Genomic DNA, 21794 nt, shown 5'->3' with positions numbered 1-21794 from the left:
CCCTCAGTACCTGGTTTGTACCAGAACGGATGGCGATAGTTTTGCCATGACCAAGCCTTTGTTTTTCATGGAGACGATTGAAGATAAGTATGGCGAAGTTAAATCGATGAGTAAAATGCAGTCCAATGCTTTGCTCATCGAGACATCTTCTGCTGTCCAATCTGATGCCCTGCGTGCTTGGAGCTGTCTCGGTGACATCCTAGCCATCTTTGAACTCAGTACAGGGCATTATTTTCCACCGAGATCTTCTCCTGCAAACTGACAAGGAGCTCCGTGCTAACCTCGAGTGGCGAAGGGTTCGTTTTATCCGCCGTGTGCAGCGAGGCCCTCCAGACAATCGCATCACTATGGCCGCCTTTGTCCTGGCCTTCGAGGGGAATGTCTTCCCAGAGAAGGTCAAGGTAATGGTGTATCGGTGTGATGTAAAACCTTATATTCCACCACTGATGAGATGTTTTAAATGCTTAAGGTTTGGACACATGGCTTTCCCCTGCACCACTGATCACCTCTGTGGTGACTGTGGGTGCCCCCTCCATGAGGGGAGTGCCTGTGCTCCCCTGCCAATTTGTGTAAATTGTAATGGACAGCATTCTTCACGCTCGCCTAAATGCCCGGTGTTTGTGAAAGAAAGGAGGATTCACGAGTGCAAAATCTTAGATCGGCTCACCTACACTGAGGCTTGTCAAAAATATGACCGGCTCCATCCTGTGTCTATGACATCTATTTTTGTTTCAATTATGCCCATTCCCCCTCCTACTCCCTCCTCTTCCCATCCCCACCCTATTCGCCCCATGCCTTCAGCCTCCTCCTCCTCCTCCCCCTCCCCCCTCCCCCCTCCCCCCTCCCCCCTCCTCCTCCCTCCTCCTCCTCCTCCCTCTCCCACTCTCCCCCCCCCTCCCGCTCTACCCCTTAGTATTCATACCCACACCTTCAGGTGCTGCTACCCCTCCCCCGCCAGAGAAGAGCTCTCCTCCTTCGGAGGCCACCGGTACTGGAGCTCCCTCCCGGGACTCCTCTTCCCGGCACCCCCCTGAAAGGTGATCTGCTGCTCCACGTCGGCAGTGTGATTCCTTGCCTGCCCTCGCTGAAATCTGCCCTGCTCTTCCTTGCCAAGAGAAGAAGCAGAAATGCAGGAACAAGGTCAAGGCCCCTCTGGTACCCCCTGAGGTGCAGCCTTCCCCTCCTACAGTCAATGAACCAACAGAGTCTGGCCCCACCTATATTGATATCACCCCATCCTTATCGGTGACGGATAGTGACTCGGTGGCGTGACTGACTCCAGTCCATTCACTTCCACTTTGGACTCTGACTTGAGAATCCTCCAGTGGAATTGTAATGTATATTTGTGTCACCTTCCAGAGTTGCAGCCCCTTCTTTCCTTCCACTCTGCTGCTTATATTGTGCTCCAGGAGACCCATTTTGTCAATTCTTACTCACCCACCCTTCTTGGGTTCCACACTTTTGTCGGAACCGAATTGGCACCTTGCGGGCTTCTGGTGGTGTTTGCACCTTGGTCCATAAGGACATTGTTAGTAAATGGGTTCCCCTCCATACCACTCTGGAAGCCATTGCTGTCAGGGTCCATCTGGCGACTCCAATCACAATCTGTAATCTCTACCTCCCACCTGACAGGCCGCCCACATCCCATGCCCTCACCACCCTTCTTGAACAATCCCCTTCTCCCTTCCTGTTATTAGGGGACTTTAATGCCCACAACCCTCTTTGGGGTAGTCATGCGACTACTGCCGTGGGCAGGACAGTTGAAGCTGTTCTGGCAGGGCTTGACCTCTGTTTACTAAACACAGGTGCTCCCACACACGGCACTTTCTCAACCATTGACCTCTCCATCTGCAGTCCTGGCCTTCTTCCCTCCGTTCAGTGGAGCGTCCACGATGACTTATGAGACAGCTACCATTATCCGATTGTTTTGACCTTCCTTCAGTGTCTCTCGCTCTGTCACCCTCCCAGGTGGGCCATATCTAAGGGTGATTGGGGTGCTTTCTCCTCTGCTCCCATCCCCCCTGTATTGCCACATGACAGTGTTGATGAATCTACTCAGACTTTGACTGCCTCCATCCTTTCAGCAGCTGTTTCAGCAATCCCTTCTTCTTCAGGTTCCCCCCACCGGAAGATGGTTCGTTGGTAGACTCCGGAAATTGCTGCAGCTATAAAAGACCGCTGCCGATTTCTTCAAAACTCCAAGAGGCACCCTTCTACTGCTCTGGTCTTTAAACAACTCTGTGCCCGGGCCCACTACCTAATCAAATTTCAGAAACAGATTTGCTGGGAATGATATGTAGCTGCCATAGGTCCCCACACCCCATCTTCACAAGTCTGGGTGAAACTCTGACGAATTTTTGGCCACCTTCCTCCCACCGGGGTTGCAGGAATTTCTGTGCATGGTGTTGTCCTTACCAATCCAGACTTTGTGGCAGAAAATTTCACTCAGCACTTTGCTCAAGCTTCGGCATCGACTCAGTATCCACCCACGTTCCTTCTCCTGAAAGAGCGTTCAGAACAACTGCCTTTGTCTTTTGTTTCTCACTGCTCAGAGCCATATAATGCCCCATTGAGTGAGTGGGAATTTGCCAGCACCCTTGCCCTTTGTCCTGACATGGCTCCTGGATCGGAACGGATACATAACCAAATGCTCCAACACTTACCAGTGGCTGGCCACTGTTGTATACTGTCCCCTCTTCAACCTTCTGTGGGATGAGGGGGTATTTCCTACACAGTCGCAGGAAAGCATTGTTGTTCCGGTATTGAAGCCAGGGAAGCTGCCCCTTCAGTTGGATAGCTACGATCCAATTAGCCTTGCTAACACCATCTGCAAGCTCCCTGAATGCATGGTGAGTCTGCAGCTGTTTTGGATCCTTGAATCCTGCGATCTTTTGTCGTTGACTCAACGTGGTTTTCGCTGTGGCTGCGCTACGGTGGATAACTTGGTCCACCTGGAGTCTGCTATCTGTCGGCTTTTGCCCATCAGCAACACCTCCTTGCAATCTTCTTTGATTTGCATAAAGCTTATGACACCACCTGGTGCCACAATATCCTCACCACCCTTCAAAAATGGGGCTTTCGTAGTGCTCTGCCCGTTTTTATCCGTAACTTCCTTTCTTGTCACTCTTTTCGGGTCCAAGTTGGCTCCTCCTACAGCTCTCCCCATTGGCAAGAAAATGACGTTCCACAGGGTTCCATGCTGAGCGTCCCTCTCTTTCTCGTAGCCATTAATGATCTGGTGACAGCTGTTGGGCCGAAAGTGTTCCTCTCTTTGTATGTTGACGATTTTTGTGTCTACCTCACCTCCTCCATAATGGGCACTGCAGAACGCCATTTACAGGGCATAATCTGCCGGCGTACTCATGGGCTCTCTCCCATGGCTTTCAGTTTTCGGCGGCCAAGACTTGTGTCATGCATTTCTGCCGTCGCCATGCAGTCCATCCCCATCCGAAACTGTTCCTCGATGGCCAGCCCCTCGAGGTGGTGGACACTCATGCTTCTTGGGTCTGGTCTTCGATGCCCGGTTGACATGACTCCTTCACCTTCGCCATCTGAAGAGGACATGCTGGTCCCATCTCAATGTTCTTATGTGTATGTGCAATACCACATGGAGTGCAGACCGCTCTGTTCTCCTGTTCTCAAGCGTTGGTCCAGTCTCGTTTAGACTATGAAAGTCCTGTCTATGGTTCTGCGTTGCCTTCGACACTGCAGGTACTAGACCCCATCCACCACTGTGGGGTCCGACTTGTGACTGGTGCCTACCGGAGTAGCCCCATACTTAGCCTTCTCGCAGAGATGGGGATTCCACTACTGCAAGTTTTGCGCCAGCAACGTCTGATATCTTACGCGCTCCGCATTCGCTGCACCCCAAAGCACACTAATTATGGTGTCCTTTATCCAGACATGATCACCCTGCTGCAGTGGCGGCCACGATGTGGGCTTACCATGGCTGCCCACATTCAGTTGCTCTTTCCTGAGCTCCAGCAATTCAGGGTTCAGAAGTGATCTATACTGATGGCTCCATGGTTGTTGGCCGCACTGGTTTTGCTTACACTTATGCGCGACGCATGGAACTTCGTTCCTTGCCGGATGGCAGTAGTGTTTTTACTGCTGAATTGGTAGCCATCTTGCATGCACTGGACCATATCCGCTCCTGCTCAGGACTACCCTTCACTATCTGTAGTGATTCATTGAGCAGATTGCACGCTATCGGCCAGTGCTTCCCTCGTCACCAATTGGTCCCTTTATTTCGTCACTCAATGTGGATGCTCGGTGGTTTTCATTTGGACCCAAGACCATGTTGGGATTCCTGGCAGTCAACTTACCAGTCAACTATCTAAATTAGCTACTACCAGGCCATTTCTTGATATTGGCATTCCAGAAATAGACCTTCGCTTGGCATTACAATGTCAGGTTTTGGGCCTTTGGGATGCAGAATGGATCACGCTTTCTTCGCCGAACAAGCTCAGGGCAATTAAGGATTCCACAACTCTATGCCGGTCCTCCTTATGGACCTCTTGTAAGAACTCTGTTGTCCTCTGCTGGCTCTGCATTGACCATACTTTTTTTTTTGACCCAGGGTTGTCTCTTCCGTCATGAGGACCCGCCTATCTGTCGTTGTGGATCGATGTTGACTGTGGCTCACATCTTATTGGATTGCCCCAACTTATCCACCCTGTGATGGACTTTAAGCTTTCCAGACTCGCTACCCCTGGTGTTGGCTGACAATGCCTCAGCGGTGGATCATGTTTTATGTTTTATTCATGTTGAGGATTTTTATCGCTTTATTTAAGGGAGGGACCTTCCACCTTGTCGGTGTTGCTTCCCCCTTCATCCTGTCTGGATTGGCTTCAACTGGGCTTGGTGGTTCACCCGGCCCTCTGCCTTCCCACTCCTTTCGTTACAGGGTCTATTATGTCTTGAGCATCTCTCTTATCTTGTGTGCTTCTTCCTTTCCACCCTGTGGGAATGGAAGAAACCTCAATTTTTGTTATTTGTCCCTTTATATTTTTTGTTCGTGTAACAAATAATAGTTATTAATTTTTCTTTGAGAATGTAAAATTAATAATTGAAGATTTGAGAGGCCTGGATAATATACTTTTGATCTAACTGGAAATTTAATTGATTAAACTTAGAAATAGGTTCAGTTACCAGTAATTTTTTCTAAACAGTGCTACATACATTTTTTTCTGAACAGAGCACAGATACTACTTTGTTAACTGGTAAGTTCTCCCCACTGATGTCTTAGGATGCTCAACAACAACAAGCACACGAGAAATGTGAACCTCTCATTTGGGCTAATGGAATGATGGCAAAGGTCCTCAGGAATGTGTAAATTGTACAGTGACATCATGTTGTGTTGTATTTAGTTCTATGATTGTCCGAAAGATCCACAGTTCTAAATATTTAAAAGCTACATACCTTGCTGGTATCAAATTTTTTTCTCACACAAAATATGCTAATTTATTCTTTAAGTTATATTATGAGGTGGTCTCGAGACATCACAACACTACTCCTCCTCCTTGCTTGCAGGTTCCCTAAAAACTCTCACATGGTTTAAAGTTATGGAAACTTCTGCCTTCAGGATGTGTCTGAATTCTGAGGACCATTCTGCACAAGACGAATTTGCCCAATTCTCTTCCAAAATAAAATACAACTGAACTTTGGTGATGATAACATGTTAAAACTGAAGCTAACTAGATGAAGATAGTATTTGATTTTGTAGGTTCTTTGTGCTATCTTTCAGCTGTTCTTCTCGTGTATTTTTAAAATTAATTTGTTTAATGTTCCCTCACAGTCATTACCAAAATAGTGGTTTTTTTTTAGCATTCTTCAATATTCTTTTAGATTAGTTATAATAGGATGTACAGTGCAGCGGTATTGCTGCGCTGTGTCCCTGGATAGTAAAAGAATAATTTTCACTTGAGCCCACTGATATTGTGCCAACATTTAAATCGGACGATTCTTTAAGTGTCTTACAACATTTTGATTCCTTCCTATCCAGTCAACACTTACAACAAATTGTCTGGTTCAAATTCATTGATAATATTTTCACGACTTGGGCTCGTGACGGGAAAATCCTTGCTTGTATCTCCACTTCCTCAACATCTGCTCTGAAATCCACTTCACCTGGTCCTTCTCAGTTTAGCAAGTTATTTGCTTATATGTCAATCTCAACCTCTTCTGTTCATATCGAGTGGGCCGACCACCAACTATATCTCCACTTTGTAAACTGTCAGCCACTCCATCTCAAAAAGTGTCTTCCTTACAGTCTTGCTGCATCTGCAAAGGAAAATAGGAGTTGGCTAAATGTAAAGATTACCTTACATACTTTATGCGATCAAGTCCAGAGGATCGTGCATGGCTACGAGTCTCTTCTTCCATTGGAATCTGTTTTGTGCCTTCTGTCACCAGTCACCTTCTGTGATCTGCAGCAAGTCCTTGTACATCCATTTCTCCACCTTTTCTTTGGTCTTTCCAGCAGTTTTCTTCCACATGAAGTAAAATCCACGGATTTCAAAGGCCTTCGGTATTTACCCATCTGAGTGACTTGTCCTGACAATACTACCTGCTTGCTTCTCATCAGGTCTGCAATGTTTGGTCTGTTACAGATTTCAGCCACCTCACAATTATGTTGGATCTTCCATTCTCCAATGATCTTATCTTCTGCCAGACCATAGAGCTCTCGTAAGACTTTTTACTGGAAAATGAGAAGATTATTTAAGTCTTTTTTTGTGCGTATTCCAAGTTTCACAACTGTACAGACCTAGAGGTTATGTCAGTGTTTTGTACAGGTGGAATTTGAAATTCCTTTAGAGACTATGTGATTTAAAAAGCTGACACAGACTTAAGTATCATCAGTTTGCAACTCTGATCCTCGCTCTGATTTCTGCCTCACACGATGTGTCATTCGTAAAGATTGCCCCCAGACATTTAAAATTGTGAACCCATTTGTATGATCAAGTTTTTAATTTCAAAGGCTGGAGAGGGTCTCTCGAACAGGCATGGGTCGAGCTTATTACTGGATACTCGGTGTCTTCAATTTATTCACAAGGAGATCTATTCTACTCACTTCCACCTCCACCCTGTCGATCAACCGCATCAGTTCTCCCTTAAAGGTCTAGATGACAGGGCCGCATCATTGACAGATGGAGGTATGTGATTTTCTCAACATCTACCTCTGTCTCTTCAATTTTTTATGGAAAGCTTCCCTATTATTTTTTTGAATACCAAGTTGAACAATATCGGTGACACACCATTTTTTTGTCTGAACTCTGTTTTTATGTAAAAGCTCTCCTTGACTTGTTTCACAAGCTTCATTTTCCCATGGGAATCAGTGAGACAGGCTCGAACTAGGCTGAGTTTCTTGGGCATTGCAAATTTACTATATCAAAAAATTCATCTAATGGGTAGAAGGAGTTGCCATTAAGAAATTCTTTTAATATCCTTTTAAATGCTATATGGCTATCTGTCAGACTTTTGATGCTATTAGGTAAGTGACCAAAGACTTTTGTGGCAGCATAATTTACCCCCTTCTGAGCCAAAGTTAGATTTAACCTTGTGTTGTAGCCATGTACACTGCTATTACTTTTGAATTCGTTCGGATTGTTAATAACAAATTTCATAAGTGAATATATGTATTGTGAGGCTACAGTGAAGATTTCTAGCTCTTTAAATATTTGTCTGCAGGATGATCTTGGATGTGCTCCAGCAATTATTCTGATTACACGCATAAGTAGCTGAACTCAAATGTTTCAGCAGATCCTCAGTGTGTTTTTTCCAGTTCAACCCCTCATCAATGCATACACCTAAAAATTTTGAATATTCTACCTTAGCTACCGATTTCTGATCGAAGTCTATATTTATTAATGGGGTCATTCAATTTACTGTGTGGAACTGTATATACTGTGTTTAGTCAAAGTTTAATGAGAGCCCATTTGCAGAGAACCACTTAATGATTCTCTGAAAAACATCGTTTACAATTTCATCAGTTAATTCTTGTCTGTCGGGTGTGATAGCTATACTTGTATCATTGGCAAAAAGTACCAGCTTTGCATCTTCGTGAATATAGAATGGCAAGTCATTAATATATATTAAGAACAGCAGAGGACTCAAGACCGAACCTTGCGGCATCCCATTCTTGATTGTTCCCCAGTTTGAGAAATCACCAGTTTTTTGCATATTACGTGAACTGTTTATTTCAACTTTCTGCACTCTTACAGTTAGATATGATTTAAACCACTTGAGCACTGTCCCATTCATATCACAGTACTTGAGCTTATCTAGAAGTATTCCATGATTTACACAATCAAATGCCTTTGATAGATCACAAAAAATCCCAACGGGTGACTTCCGGTTACTCAGAGCATTTAATATTTCATTAGTGAAAGTATATATAGCATTTTCCATTGAAAAACCCTTCTGGAAACCAAACTGACATTTTGTTAAAACTTTATTTTTTACAAAGGTGTGAAGCTACTCTACAATACATCAGTTTTTCAAGTATTTTTGGATAAGGCAGTCAGGAGAGCGATTGGGCGGTAGTTGTTGACATCAGACGTATCCCCTTTTTTATGCTGTGGTATATCAATGGCATACTTCAGTCTATCTGGGAAAATACTCTGCTTCAGAGAGCTATTACATATGTGGCTAAGAATCCCACTTATTTCTTGGGAACAAGCTTTTATTATCCTGCTGGAAACGCCATCAATCCCATGTGAGCTTTTATTCTTGAGAGAGTTTATTATCTTCCTAATTTCAGATGGAGAGGTGGGTGGAATTTCAATTGTATCAAATGGTGTGGGTAAGGCCTCTTCCATTAACTGCCTTGCTTCTTCTGATGAACATTTAGATCCTATTTTCTCTACAACATGTAAAAAATGATTATTCAAAATGTTTTTGACTTCCGGCTTGTTGTTTATCAACTTTCCATTCGCTTTGATGGTGGTGCCGTCATCCTGTACTCTTGATTAACTGTATTTTCTTCTGGAGTGTCTCTCCTTCAGCTTGAATGACATCTGCCTGGACTCAATGTTCTCCTGGACTTTTAGTTCTCCTTCAGCTTCATTATCTGAATCTTCATTTCCTCCAGTGTAGGTGATCTTAATTTCCTCCAACAATTTAAATCTACAATGTCAGGATGTTGAAATTCAAGCACATCTTTAGGATCATCACAATTGAGGAGCTCCCTGAAGTATTGTTTCCATCTCACAGCAGTATTGAACTCATTGGTGAATGTGGTCCCGTTATTGCCCTTGATGAATTTTTGGCAACTCTGGTATCTGTTCTTGAAGGAGGTGACTTTACTGTACGTCTTTTGCACCTCTTTCTCCAAGAAATCTTGTTGAGCCTCCTCATTCCTTTGATGTACATTCTCTTTGCTCTTGTCAGGATTGCTCAGTTATTTCTCGATATTTCTTTGAACTGTGCTTTGCCTCGAGCAATATGTGCAACTTGTAGCAAGCCTTCCTCGGCTTCTCTTCTCTTCACAATGCCTTAATGCATTCATCTCCAACCCAAATCTTGTTGCTCCTGATTTACTTGTTGACGACTGCATTTGCCATCTCTTCCTGCAGAATGTCAAAGCTTTCTCTACAGCTGTCAAGGTTCATTTCCCCATTCTGAAAAATGTGAAAAGCTGAAGGACAAGGAATGGGAAAATAGAGCATTCTGAGATACACTTCGTCTGGTTCTTCGACCGAGACCTGTCCAGCTCGGGAGACCCTCCCAGTAGCTATGCTACCGCTTAGCTCTTAGTGTCACACGAACATGCAAACCTCTCGACCCACACTAATAGTACTGCTTTAAGACAGTCTCTCCTGAAGAGGTTCTGATAAGCATACCAGAGGTTTTATTGACAGACTATTCTATCCAGCTCATCCACAATCAGATATCCACTGCGGCCTCCTCTAGTGACACCAGTAAATGTGTTAACTGACCACTGACCAGCACTCCTTGGCTTTGAAGAGCTCAATCCATCCTCCCCAGGGGTTCAGCTCTGAGATGAGTGACATCCTGCATGCATCACCCAAAGCTGTGTTCTGCAGCCCACCAAACTTACAGAATATCCTTGTTCATCCTGCTCGCAACCCTGCTCCCGACCCTGCACCCCATGAGTCATTCCCTCATAATCGACCAAGGTGCAGTACTGTCCCAAAGACTACCTGTGACCTCCTACCATAGCTAGTCACTGGCTTTTCCTACCCTGTAAAAGGTGCGGCTATATTGAAAGGAGCCACATTATATATTAACTATGCAGCAATTACTGTGCAAATTGTTTCTGTACAAATTGTAGATCATGTTTCGCTTCTTATGTTTAATCCCTGCTGCCTTAAGAATGTCAGACTGTTTATTCCAGATGGAATTGTTTCAAAATTGCTTGAAATCTGTAAACACTATAATGTATATTTACTTTTCTCCAATAGTTGAGTCATTGCTTCAGGTCTTCCTACATTTCTGTGGAATTTTCAGATGTCGATTGAGTGCTGACTCCCCACGTTTGACTGATTTAGAGTTGTGAATTTGACTGAGTAGTGTAGAAGGATTTACCTGTACACCTCATCAGGACATAAAGCCGTATTGTGCTCTTGTCCGCAGGAGTATAGTTCCGCTGCTACTTGTGTGTGCCGACGTGCTGGAGCACCTCGAGCTGATAAACCACCGCGAGATCAGCGTCGAGGAGGCCACAAAAACTCTCAACGCCCTGGGGAAACTCCACAACCTGCGGCGTCTCCACTTCGGTGCCACTAATCGGGAAGTCCGACACTTGGTTCCTGCTGTGTTTGAGTGAGTTAAACCAGATTAAATATCATACTTTTCTTTTAAAGTGGAGCTCGTCCATGCCCACTATTACACAGTGACCATTACAAAAAGATCTGTTAGTTCTGCCATGCACAGTGCTAGTATACCACTATAGGGCCATATCATACAGTTGGTCAAATTATCTGCATGCGTAGAATTGACTGTCCATTAATGTGGTCCCATCTAGGAGATTGTGGACTCAGAGATTGAGGCCAAAGGGAAGAAAGCGCTGCAGCATTCGCTTTGGTGAAAATACCTCTGTGAGAGACCAGACAGAGAGCAGGGCAAGTGGTGGAACTAAAGTTACGTGCCACTCACAACAACTTGTACTCTGTACTAGGGTACATCGGTAATTGGATCTTCGGCATGTTGCCATAGTAATCTGCACCTGTGAAGGCTCTTTTTTCTGTAAAAAGCCTATAATCGTTGGAGTGACTAGTCTAGTTATAAAATTTGCTTCTTATTGTATTAGTGTGTAGGGGCTGTTCGAATGGCTTTGCAGGGGACTACCCAAGAGTTCAATGCTGCGCTGTGTGGAGCATCTGCAGCATGCAGTTCTCTCCCTCCTCACTGCTCCCTGCTCCCTGCACCTGTCCCTCTCCCTCTACCTGTCCCTCTCCCTCTACCTGTCCCTCTCCCTCTACCTGTCCCTCTCCCTCTACCTGTCCCTCTCCCTCTACCTGTCCCTCTGTCCCTCTCCCACTGTCCATCTATCTCTCCCTCTCCCTCTCCCTCCCCCCCCTGCCCCCCCCCCCCCGCACGCGCGCGCGCGCGCGCGCGCACACACACACACACACACACACACACACACACACACACACACACACACACACACAGAGAGAGAGAGAGAGAGAGAGAGAGAGAGAGAGAGGGAGAGAGATGAATGGTCTGCAAAATTTTCTCTGCCTGTAGTGAATTTTTTTGTTGCATTTGGTTCATTTCTCTTTTCTTACAGTGGAAAGATAAATGTAAGTGAAAAGCACCAGGTGTGAAATTTTGCTTCCCGCTCTGGGAAAAATGCTTCTAAATCTCTCGTGCAGTTGAAAATGTTCGCAGAGTTGATGCTGTGTGGAAAACTTGAACGTACCAGTGCTTTGCTCATTTCTAATTTGGTGAAATGTTGATTGATGGCACACCTCATTCTAGACATCTGGCAGTTTCTACATTGTACAGTCCAGCAAAATGAATGTCGACTGGAAGCGTGCTATGTTTCAACAGAATGTCACCAGACTGTCACAGATTTTTTTTCTAAAATAGTTATTATTAGTGTTTCTCAGTACGAGAGTAATGACATGCAACCTAAATGACAATTAAACAGATGGAAGATGTCTGTGCTGCCTCCCCAAGTGGACACGTGAAGTGAAGTCACACATTGAGGTAGTGGTGGTTTGTTTTTGTTTTCTGTGTGAGGAGGATAGTGAAATCAGAGTTTATACCACCAGGTCAGACCGTAATAAAGTTTCCTGTTTAGACATTAGGAGAAGACAAAAGTGTGCAGTAGGAAGGTCTGATGTTTGTCAGCAAGTGACTGGTTTTCTCAGCATGACAGTGCCCCTGTCTATAGCAACTACACACCCAAGTAAGTACATGCCTAAAGTGTAAATCACTTTAATGAGAAACAAGTTTAGAAGTTCCATTCACAGTCCAAGTGTAATGCCATGCCAAATCTGATATGATCCAAAGAGTCCCAAGAGTTGAGTCGAGTTAACATGAGCATACAACATAACAGAATGAAGTTGTGTGCACTCCGTTCTGGGATTATACGGGACAGATTGCTCATGGCTCATAAGCGTCTCAAGGTGGCACCGTCTATCGCCTGCATGTACTGACCCCAATGCATCCAAAGTTTGATCATGCTGCTGAGTACTGGAGCAGGGGAGTTGAATAGTGACAGTAGCAGTCACTGAGGTACATTATGAGAGTTGACTTAGTGTTACCGCAGTCCTCTCCCCTTGGAGGTGTGACTGAGATGCTGCAAATCCCCTGGCATCCATCCTCCCAGCTTGGGATGGTACTCAGTACCTGGGAAAGTGATGTCCATATTGTTCTGAGCATCGTCGGCTGTCACCCTTGGCAAGAACAGGAGCTCCCAGTTAGGCGCAACTGGAGAATAGGGCTGAATATGGTCCATGAGGTGACGAATTTGTCATACGCTTTGAATGAGATTATATTTCTGCTTGTAACCTGGCTCTTAGACCCATTTAATATATTTTCAGTGGTTAATTTCTTATGGCAAGGGACTTTAGTTTTATGATTACACAGCAAAATTTCCTTACCCCACATTATGCTGGAACATAAAATCGTATCATAAAGATGCCAAAAAAGTGTAAAGTGTTTTTTAAGCTATTTTTTTAAATCTATCTTACATGTCCAATTGTTGAATCCAGTTTGGAAGGAACCCCACCAATTGTATCAGACTTGGGCTATGGAGTTGTGAGGTCTTAGCCACATGCACCATTTCGTTACTCCTGAACCCAAGGAATCTTATGCAGATACTTGTGTTAAGGATGCCATCTTTAGACTGACTCCCAATAAGAAGGCCTGTCAACTGGCATTGTGGTTATAAGGCCCTCTCCTTTGCAAAATGGTTCTTGTGCATTGGGCTGTCAGTTGGATTCCTGGGCGGAGATGGCTTCTGTCAAATTAGATGACGGTAGGCTCTCAGTTCCAGTCCAACTTCGGAAACTGACATCGCAGTGGTGCGCTGTGTGTGGCTGCTGTGCTCCACACAGTCACATCTGCAGTGCACTAGTTCCCACAAGACTTTGCCTTCCTGCCGCACTTGTTTTGTCCCCAGCAGTGGCCTTCTTGTTACTACGGTGGGAAGAAAGGACGCATTGCGGCTCAGGCTCCATCTTTGACCTCTCAGTCTACTAACACCGTCTGCCCTTCAAGTGACAAACTGGCGACTGCTTCTAACAAACTATTCATCAGTGTGTGTATATTAATGAGACACCCATATGGTTGTAAGTGATACAGGTACTGCAGCATCACTTACAAAATCTAACGCATATCTGCACCTCGGCTCCCCACCATTTTCTCCTGCCTCGAGTCTTCTTGTCAGTTAGCGCAGGCAACAAATCTCTATTCTCGTACAGTCGATAGCAGAGGCGGCATACAAGGCCCTGGTCCTCTCATTGACTTTCCTTATATTGGACAGTGCTTTTACTGCAAATCTTTTTGACTCAGCTGCTCTGGGTTTATGGTCATAGATTTGGTTAACTTAGTTTCTGACCTGGTGCCCTCTCAAGAATTGGGCGAACTCTGCATGCAATTTTCAGACACTTTTCCACCTGGGAAAGGCAAGGACAAACATTACTCTTAACCCCAAAGCACAACCTCAGTTCTTCATAGCCAGGCCAATGCCACATGTGCTTTGTGACCAAGTAAAGGAGGAACTCGACAGGTTCACTACTTTGGATGTAATTGAATCTGTATTGTCTAGCCAGTGCACTACGCTGTTAGTGGTTATTGAGAAACCGACTGGCAAGCTGTGTCTTTGCAGCAGTTTCGAGAGGACAATTAATGCACACTTTATGGTCAACACGTACCTCGTCCTGTGTACATAAGCACTCATTGAAAAGCTGGTGGAGGACAGTATTTTTCCATATTTGATGTGTCGGAGGCATATTTCCAACTACCACTAAGTGAGGAGTTCCTGCAGTTGCTTGGAGTCAACTGGCCCTTTGGTCTCTACAAGTTCAGCCAATTATTTTTGGGATCTTGAGTGCTATGGCCTTTTTTCAACTTTATTTGGACCAACTCACAGAACAGGTCTCTTTTTGTATAGACTATCTAGCTGAAATTGTAGTCATGAGTCCGGTTACCGAGGAACACTTACGGAATCTGTGGCTTCTGTTTCAGACACTGCGTGATGCGGGTCTCAAGTGCAAACTGAATAAATCACATTTCTTTCAGCGATCTATTGAATACATATGATGCATCATTTACTTTCGGGAGATCCAACTGACAGTCATGTCGAGGTCATAGAGGCCTTCCCTCGACCTGATTATATCGAGGAGCTACACGCAATTTTACGCAATGTTGCTTATTACCACAAATTCATTACACATGCAGCTATTATAGCATATCCTCTAAAGCAGTTGCCCAAAAATGGCACATTGATTCTTTGGATGCCAGCATGTGAACTAGCATTCAACAGCTTGAAAGACAGTCATAATTTGGACTTGTGCTTGGCCACATTTCAGCTGGGCTGACAGTTTGTTGTGGCTACAGATGCATCTCGGTAAGGCTAGTGGGTTACACTGGTCCTTTGGAATCCCAACAATTCCTATCAGCCAATACTACTTGTCTTAGACACTCAACACGGTGCAGAAGAATTATTCTCAGATTGAACAGGAAGCTCTTGCCATTATTTGCTCCATCAGAAAGTTTCATGTGTTCCTACATTGTGTGAAGTTTCACCTGGTCACTGATCACACGTCCTTAGTCTCTCTCTTTAGCTGCACAGTGCATCTGCCAGTCAAGATGGCACACAGGTTTCAACAGCAGGCCAGTTCCTCAGCTGATACCAGTGTGACATTCAGTTTTGCCTGATGGCTCAGCTGTCCAACCCAGATGGACTCTCATGTTTCCCAATGGGACCTGACCCCCAGCTTTGACTGGGAAGAAATCCTCCATTTTTACCTCAACAAAGAAGCTCAGCAGACCATAGACGGGTTCCCTATTATGAGCTCATGAGGTCAGCTCAGCTCTCATTCTCTGCCAGGTGAGGCAACATATCCACAGAGGGTGACCGGGTGGCCTCTGGCTCGAGGCTCAGACCCTGTCTGTAGTTACTTTCTTCTATGCCACAGACTGACTCTTGTTGACAACAGAAGACACATTGACGCGGACAGTGATTTTGACGTCCTTCCAGCAGAACAACCACCTGCACATCTTGCACTGTGGTCACAAGAGGGGGAGGGGGGGGCCATTGAGGACGAAGATGCTGACTCATTGCCATGTTTGCTTGCTGTGGGCAATTGTGGGATTTAACATTTACTTTCTGTTTGCCCCCAGTTTTCAGACCACCAACCTACTCTGCAGCAATGTTACTCACCATGAGCAGCACATATATAGCCTGAGGAATGTTTTCACCTGGATTTTCTCCTATCTGCACATATGAATGTGTTCACCTGGATTTTCTCCTATCTGCACATATCTGTATATCCCATAGTGTAATATCCCAACACCCACTGCTAAATGCCACAAACAACTTTCATCTTCATATAAGCTTGGGAGTGGGAGGTGCCATTCTAAAAATGTCATGTCAAACTTCAATACAGTACAGTGATACTCCACAAACTGTAATACGCTGGTGTCCAAAATTAAAGCAGTGAATGGAAATTTTGCAATGCTGCATTTATTTTGGGACAAAACAGTATAAACAGGTTATGGTAAAGTAGACACAAGGTAAAAAATACAGAATGTAAACAACTGCAGCACAGATAAGAATAGATAAAAATGTTCTTCACTTTTTCCAACTTAACGGATCTGCATACACATTCTGACAACATATGTGCTCAGTACAGGGTGTGACTACCACTGGTACCAGTACAGGCATGATGACAACGGGGCAAGCTGCGAATGATGTCATCGATCTCGTGTCGAAGGAGTAATGCATGCAAGTATAGGAGAGTCGTCAGTGAAAGTTGACGTGATGCAACCCCTCTCACTATGCATTCCAGACATGCTCCATGAGATCCAAATCGGGAGAGCAAGCAGGTCACGCCATGGATGCAATATCTTCTTTTCCCAAGAGAACAACCACCCACGATCTACGACGTCGAGCGTTATCATCTGTCAGTATGAAGTCCGGGCACACAGTACCTCACAACAACCGCACATGAGGTCCCGAGATCTCGTGACAATACCTGACGGCAGTTAAAAGCATGCCAATTCACCTGCATAATTTCGTGAAGAGGTGTTAGTGTGGCTAACATAATCCCTGCCCACACCATTAGGGATCCTCCGCGATATCAGTCTCTTTTCACAGTGTTTCTGACCCGAAATTGAGTTTCACGTTCTCTCCAGATGTGAATCCATTGAACTCACTCTCCAGACCAAATCGGGACTTGTCTGTGAAAAAAACATCGGCCCACTGTTTCACCATTCATGTGACACGCTGACAACTGCACTCTAGACATTCCCATCTGTGAGGTACACGTACGACTGGTCTCCAACAGTAGAGGCCACTCTGCCGAAGCAATCTGTACACCGTCAGCCTCGATACGACACATCCAGTGGATGCTGTGGAGTCAGGTGTCAGTTGCTGTGCAGTACTAAGCCAAATAACAATCCTCTCTTTCTGATGTCACAAATGGTAGCTTCTGACCTGGTGTTCGGGATACGGTTTCGGTCTTTCTAAACTGTTTCCACACCTGAGAAATAACGGAACAATTCACATTAAGCCTTTTCCACTACCCTGCTTCCATTCTTCCTACGGCTCTCCACTGCAGAGAGTCTGGTAGGTGTCTTCTCTGTGCTGCAGTGCACCATCTTTGACTGTGCACACAGCATCTGTGGATGAGGAACTACCTGGAGAACATTATCCTGCTTGATAGGTGCCCTGGCCTCATTGTTGGTGTGGTTTTCCATTGGCTGGAATTCCATATTCTGTACACAACACAATCGTACAGATGTCTCTTGACAGTTTGTACGATTACATCGTGAATTAGACACAGAATAGAGAAACAGGGGTTTTTTGCTTTAATTTTGAATACCGAATAATAGTGCTCTCAAACAAATACGTGCAAGGAGCAAAAATGTTAAAGTTTTGGCACTACAGACAGATCAAAGTCCAAGTTGGAAAATTACTGAAGCACCTTTTGTTCAGCATATGTTAGCATATGTGTGATAACTGCTATAGATGATTTAAAAATAAAGAAATGTATTTATGTAGCTATGTTCACCAGTGAGTTCTGGAACCTTTCTTTTGGGCAGAGGGGCTAGGTTCAACTTAAGGGGATAGTAGTTCGAGAAAACAGAATTGTGTTGCAATAATTATAACAGGTGTTTGTTCTAGGACATCCTGCTGAGATTCTTTTCATAGAACTTAGTATTTGAAAGCTATTTGACAAATAGATACATTCATTACTTACATTAGTCATTACTAATACCTGTCTTTTCTCACAAAAAGAGGGGGAAAATAAGAATTTGCTATCAGGACTATAAATGATCTCTAGATTTAGATTAGTGCAGGAAGTAGTCAGGTTGGTGGTGGCACACGTATTCAACAACTTGCTGGAGTTTCAGACTGAAGTAAAGAACATTCTGTTGGGTAACCCCTCCTACTGCATTGCAAATATCTTCACAGAAACACTTAAAATTGAGGGTTAGCTTACTTATAATCAAAATTAGCACTGTAATACAATAATGTTTTGTGGTAACGACTTAAGTGATATTAACACACATAAGTAAAATGTACATGTTTGAGTACTTTTCACACCCCAGAGCTGCCTCTGTACAAGATCCGTGGAATGTAACTACTGTACAGTAATGTGTTGTGATGTAATAAAAATTTTAATGCTTTTTCAAACCTGCCTGTTTCAGTCCACAACAAAAAAATTTCTCTTCCCATTGTTCAGCTGTTCCCTAGAGCCCTTCGAAGCACGATGTTCTAGCTTGGTGCACAGGAGAGACACTTTCCTGGTAAAAGGAGTTCGTTTTCTCACAGTTGAGATGTGGCTAACAAGGATAGTGTGAATCGTAAGGGTGTTTCGTGAAAAGTTACCGGTGGAGCTTATGTCGCTACGGCGATGTCAAGAGTATCAGCTGTCGACTGTTCCCTCGCCACGGCTGGACTGTGTCTCATGTAGTGGCAATATTGGACCCACCGTACAGATTGGGTTAGGACCTGGTGGGAAGTTAATTTAAACAAAAAGTTTCCTTTTGTCTGTGATTAGAAATAGCCCTAGCCAAAGTAGATAATGTAGCTTATCCTACAGTATCCAAGTATGGCTACATTTTTCCATATGAATTTCAATTTTTGTTTCCTAACAAGGTCTTTTGGTATGTTCCAAAGCTTTAATGTTTGCCAGTGGCACAACTGAGCTAATCTAATCAAACTGTTACCAGACTAGCTCAGAAGATAGCAGTACGAGCCTGTGAGTGCTTTTGCACCTAACAGTTTAAATCTTTATCTCTCACAACCCGGTTAGTCAGCACACTGGGCTCACATACAGGAGGACTGTAGTTCAAATCTGTGTCTGGCTATCCAGATTTAGGTTTTCCAAGATTTTCTTAAATCACTCCAGGCAAATCCTGAGAGGGTTCCTTTGAATGGGCACGGTCTACTTCTTTTCCCATCCTTGAAGCAATCTGAGCTTGTGTTCCGTTTTTAATAACATCGATGTTAACAGGACATTAAACCCTGGTTTTATGTATACAAACTGAAGCGGCAAGTGAAAATTTGTACCAAGGCTGGGAATTGAACTCGAGTCTCCTGCTTACTAGGCAGATGCGTTAGCCACTAAGCCATCTTGGCGCAGCAGTTCACACAACTGCACGGATTACCCTGGCTTGCCTCTCCTCAACCCAAATTATCGTTGCCGCTCCATACTACTTTTAATTCTCCCCCTTAAACGTGAACAGAACTACAGAATTACTGAGGCTCCGTGTTTTGGAATACCACCTCAGCATCAAACGTAAATGGAGGATCCAGCCTGAAATGCAGGTGCAAGTACTAATGCAAATGACAGGGCACAGTTTCAGAGACCTTGCTGGTCTCATACAGATACGATTTTTTTGTGCATATATACTGAAGCAGCGAGTGAAAATTTGTATCAAGGCTGGGAATCGAACCCGGATCTCCTGCTTACTAAGCAGTTGTGTCAGACTGGGGCAGCAGTGAGCAGTTAGATTGAGGAGGGGGGGGGGGGGGTGCGGTATGCCGGGTTAATCTGTGCAGTTGTGTTGTGAACCACTGCGCCAGGAGGGTTTAGTGGCTAACACACCTGTATAGTAAGAAGACCTGGGTTTGACTCCCAGCCTCAGTAAAAATTGTCACTCGCTGCTTCAGTCTACATACATAAAATCACATTTTTCTGAGGCCAGTAAAGTCTCGGAAATAGTGTAATTTCATTTAAACCCTAGTCTTCATTCTTCCCTTCTTTATCTCAGAAATACTAATATTTTTCAGTTTCAGACAAGTCAAAAGGCATGTTTGAACTGTGAGATATCATTAATGACTGTACTGTAAATGAAACACACTGTGGAAAGTCCTTTGTATGGAGCTGCTTAACAAGTCAGGATGGAGTCGACACACAGGTAAAATAAGCAAGAAACTCAGTTCAGTGTGTTTTGCCCTTAGAAGTCACTCCTGTATGTTGACCTAAAGACAAGAGTGTTGGTTTGTTTTGCATGGTTTCACTCCCTATCTTCTATAGCAGTTCACATAAAGTGAAGTAAGTGTTTGTTCAACAGAAGTAATCAGTATGGATATTGTGTAAAGTAGATAATTGAGCAACTTGTAGAAGAATTTCTAAGGATCTGGAAATTCTTACATTCAGTTCCCAATGCATTTACTCCTGTATGCTTGTAGTTGTTGTGTCAAGATATTTGAGAAGTTTCTATCTAAAGTAAAGCAATAAATTGGGAATTCCTACCAAAAAAACATACGAGTGTCTTGTGAAATGCACACAAGGAGAAAATCAGAAAAAATGAGAGCCTTTATATGGGGATTCAGCAACATTCATTGTTTGCAGTTTGTGCGTGGAACAGGAAAGGGGGAAGAGAGATTGGTGGCAGAAATACCTCTGCCACACAATGTGAGGTGGCTTGAGGAGTATAATTGTACCCTGCAAGAAAAAAAGAACTGTGTTCAGTGGCACGAGTTTATAATATGTGGGTATGTTCCCTGATGTATCGACACGCGTACTGTCATTTTATTCCTTCTTCTTTCTGTGGTTTTGGCACATTCCATCCCCACCAATTCTGTGAAGAACTTCCTAATGTTTTGTCTTATGAGTTTACTTAAATGTTGAGTTCATGACAAACAATTAAAGGGAAAAATCACAACACTATGTTGAGAAAGCAACTGACATTAAATTCAATCATATAAATGTATCACCAACTTCTGAAATTAAGAAAATTGTGTATTCCCTCAAAAATAAAAGCTCACCTGGTTTTGATGGTGTTTCCAGTAGTGTACTAATGATTTAATCACATACAGTAAGTTCTGCCTTCTCTGAAATATGTTATCCATCACTAGCTCAAGAATTTCCAGAGAGAGTGAAATATGCCGTTGTTAAGCCCCTCTTTAAGAAGGACGATAAGAGATAAAACAATTGACCAGTTTCAGTACTGACATTTTCTAAACTTTTTGACAAGTTGATTTATTATAGAATAATCTCTCATGTAAGCTCTAATAATATCTTCAGTAAATCACAGTTTGGATTTCAAAAGAGTTACCCTACTGAGAATGCCATTTACATGTTCACTCAGCAAAATTTACAAACGTTAAACAAGAGAACAGTGCCAGTTGGTATTTAGTACAACCAAAATAAGGCATTCGAGTTTGTGAATTACAGTACTGTCTTAGATAAACAGAACTTTTATCTAATTGATGGTATAGCCAAGCAATGGATAATGTCAGATCCAACCAAAAGAATCAACCATTTTAGTCTGGGGACATTGTTCTGATTGGGGAGAATCACATATGGGTGTCCTTGAGGTTCAATATTAGGTCTGCTATTATTCCTCATATGTGTAAGTGATCTTCCGTCTAATGTACATCAAACAGAAATTGTTATTTCTGCAAATGACTCTAGTGTTGTAATCACTCCAAGCATACATATAGCACCAGAAGAATGGTAAACGAGGTTCTTAAAAGTATCACTGAATGGTTTTCTGTGAATGGTATCACCTTCAATTTAAAAAAAAAATGCATTCAGTTTTGCAAATACTGTGGTTGCTACACCAATGGTAAGTGTAACATAATTAGGGAATAATAAATAGATTGGATGGTTCAAAATTTGTAGGTATCCATGTTG

At 43.7% G+C, this 21794-nt stretch overlaps 1 protein-coding gene across 1 annotated transcript in view; it reads left to right on the top strand.

Moving 5' to 3' along the window:
• LOC126106390 (F-box/LRR-repeat protein 7-like) overlaps window positions 1-21794 on the top strand; it is an 88971-nt gene that overhangs the window by 40405 nt on the left and 26772 nt on the right. The window contains exon 5 of the mRNA XM_049912660.1: window positions 10597-10785. Coding sequence (XP_049768617.1) covers window positions 10597-10785 — 189 coding nt within the window. The remainder of the gene's footprint in view (window positions 1-10596; window positions 10786-21794) is intronic.

Source organism: Schistocerca cancellata, chromosome 10 (genome assembly GCF_023864275.1).
Source record: "Schistocerca cancellata isolate TAMUIC-IGC-003103 chromosome 10, iqSchCanc2.1, whole genome shotgun sequence".
NCBI classification, from domain to species: Eukaryota; Metazoa; Arthropoda; class Insecta; order Orthoptera; family Acrididae; genus Schistocerca; species Schistocerca cancellata.
This window is presented reverse-complemented; position numbering and strand designations above follow the sequence as displayed.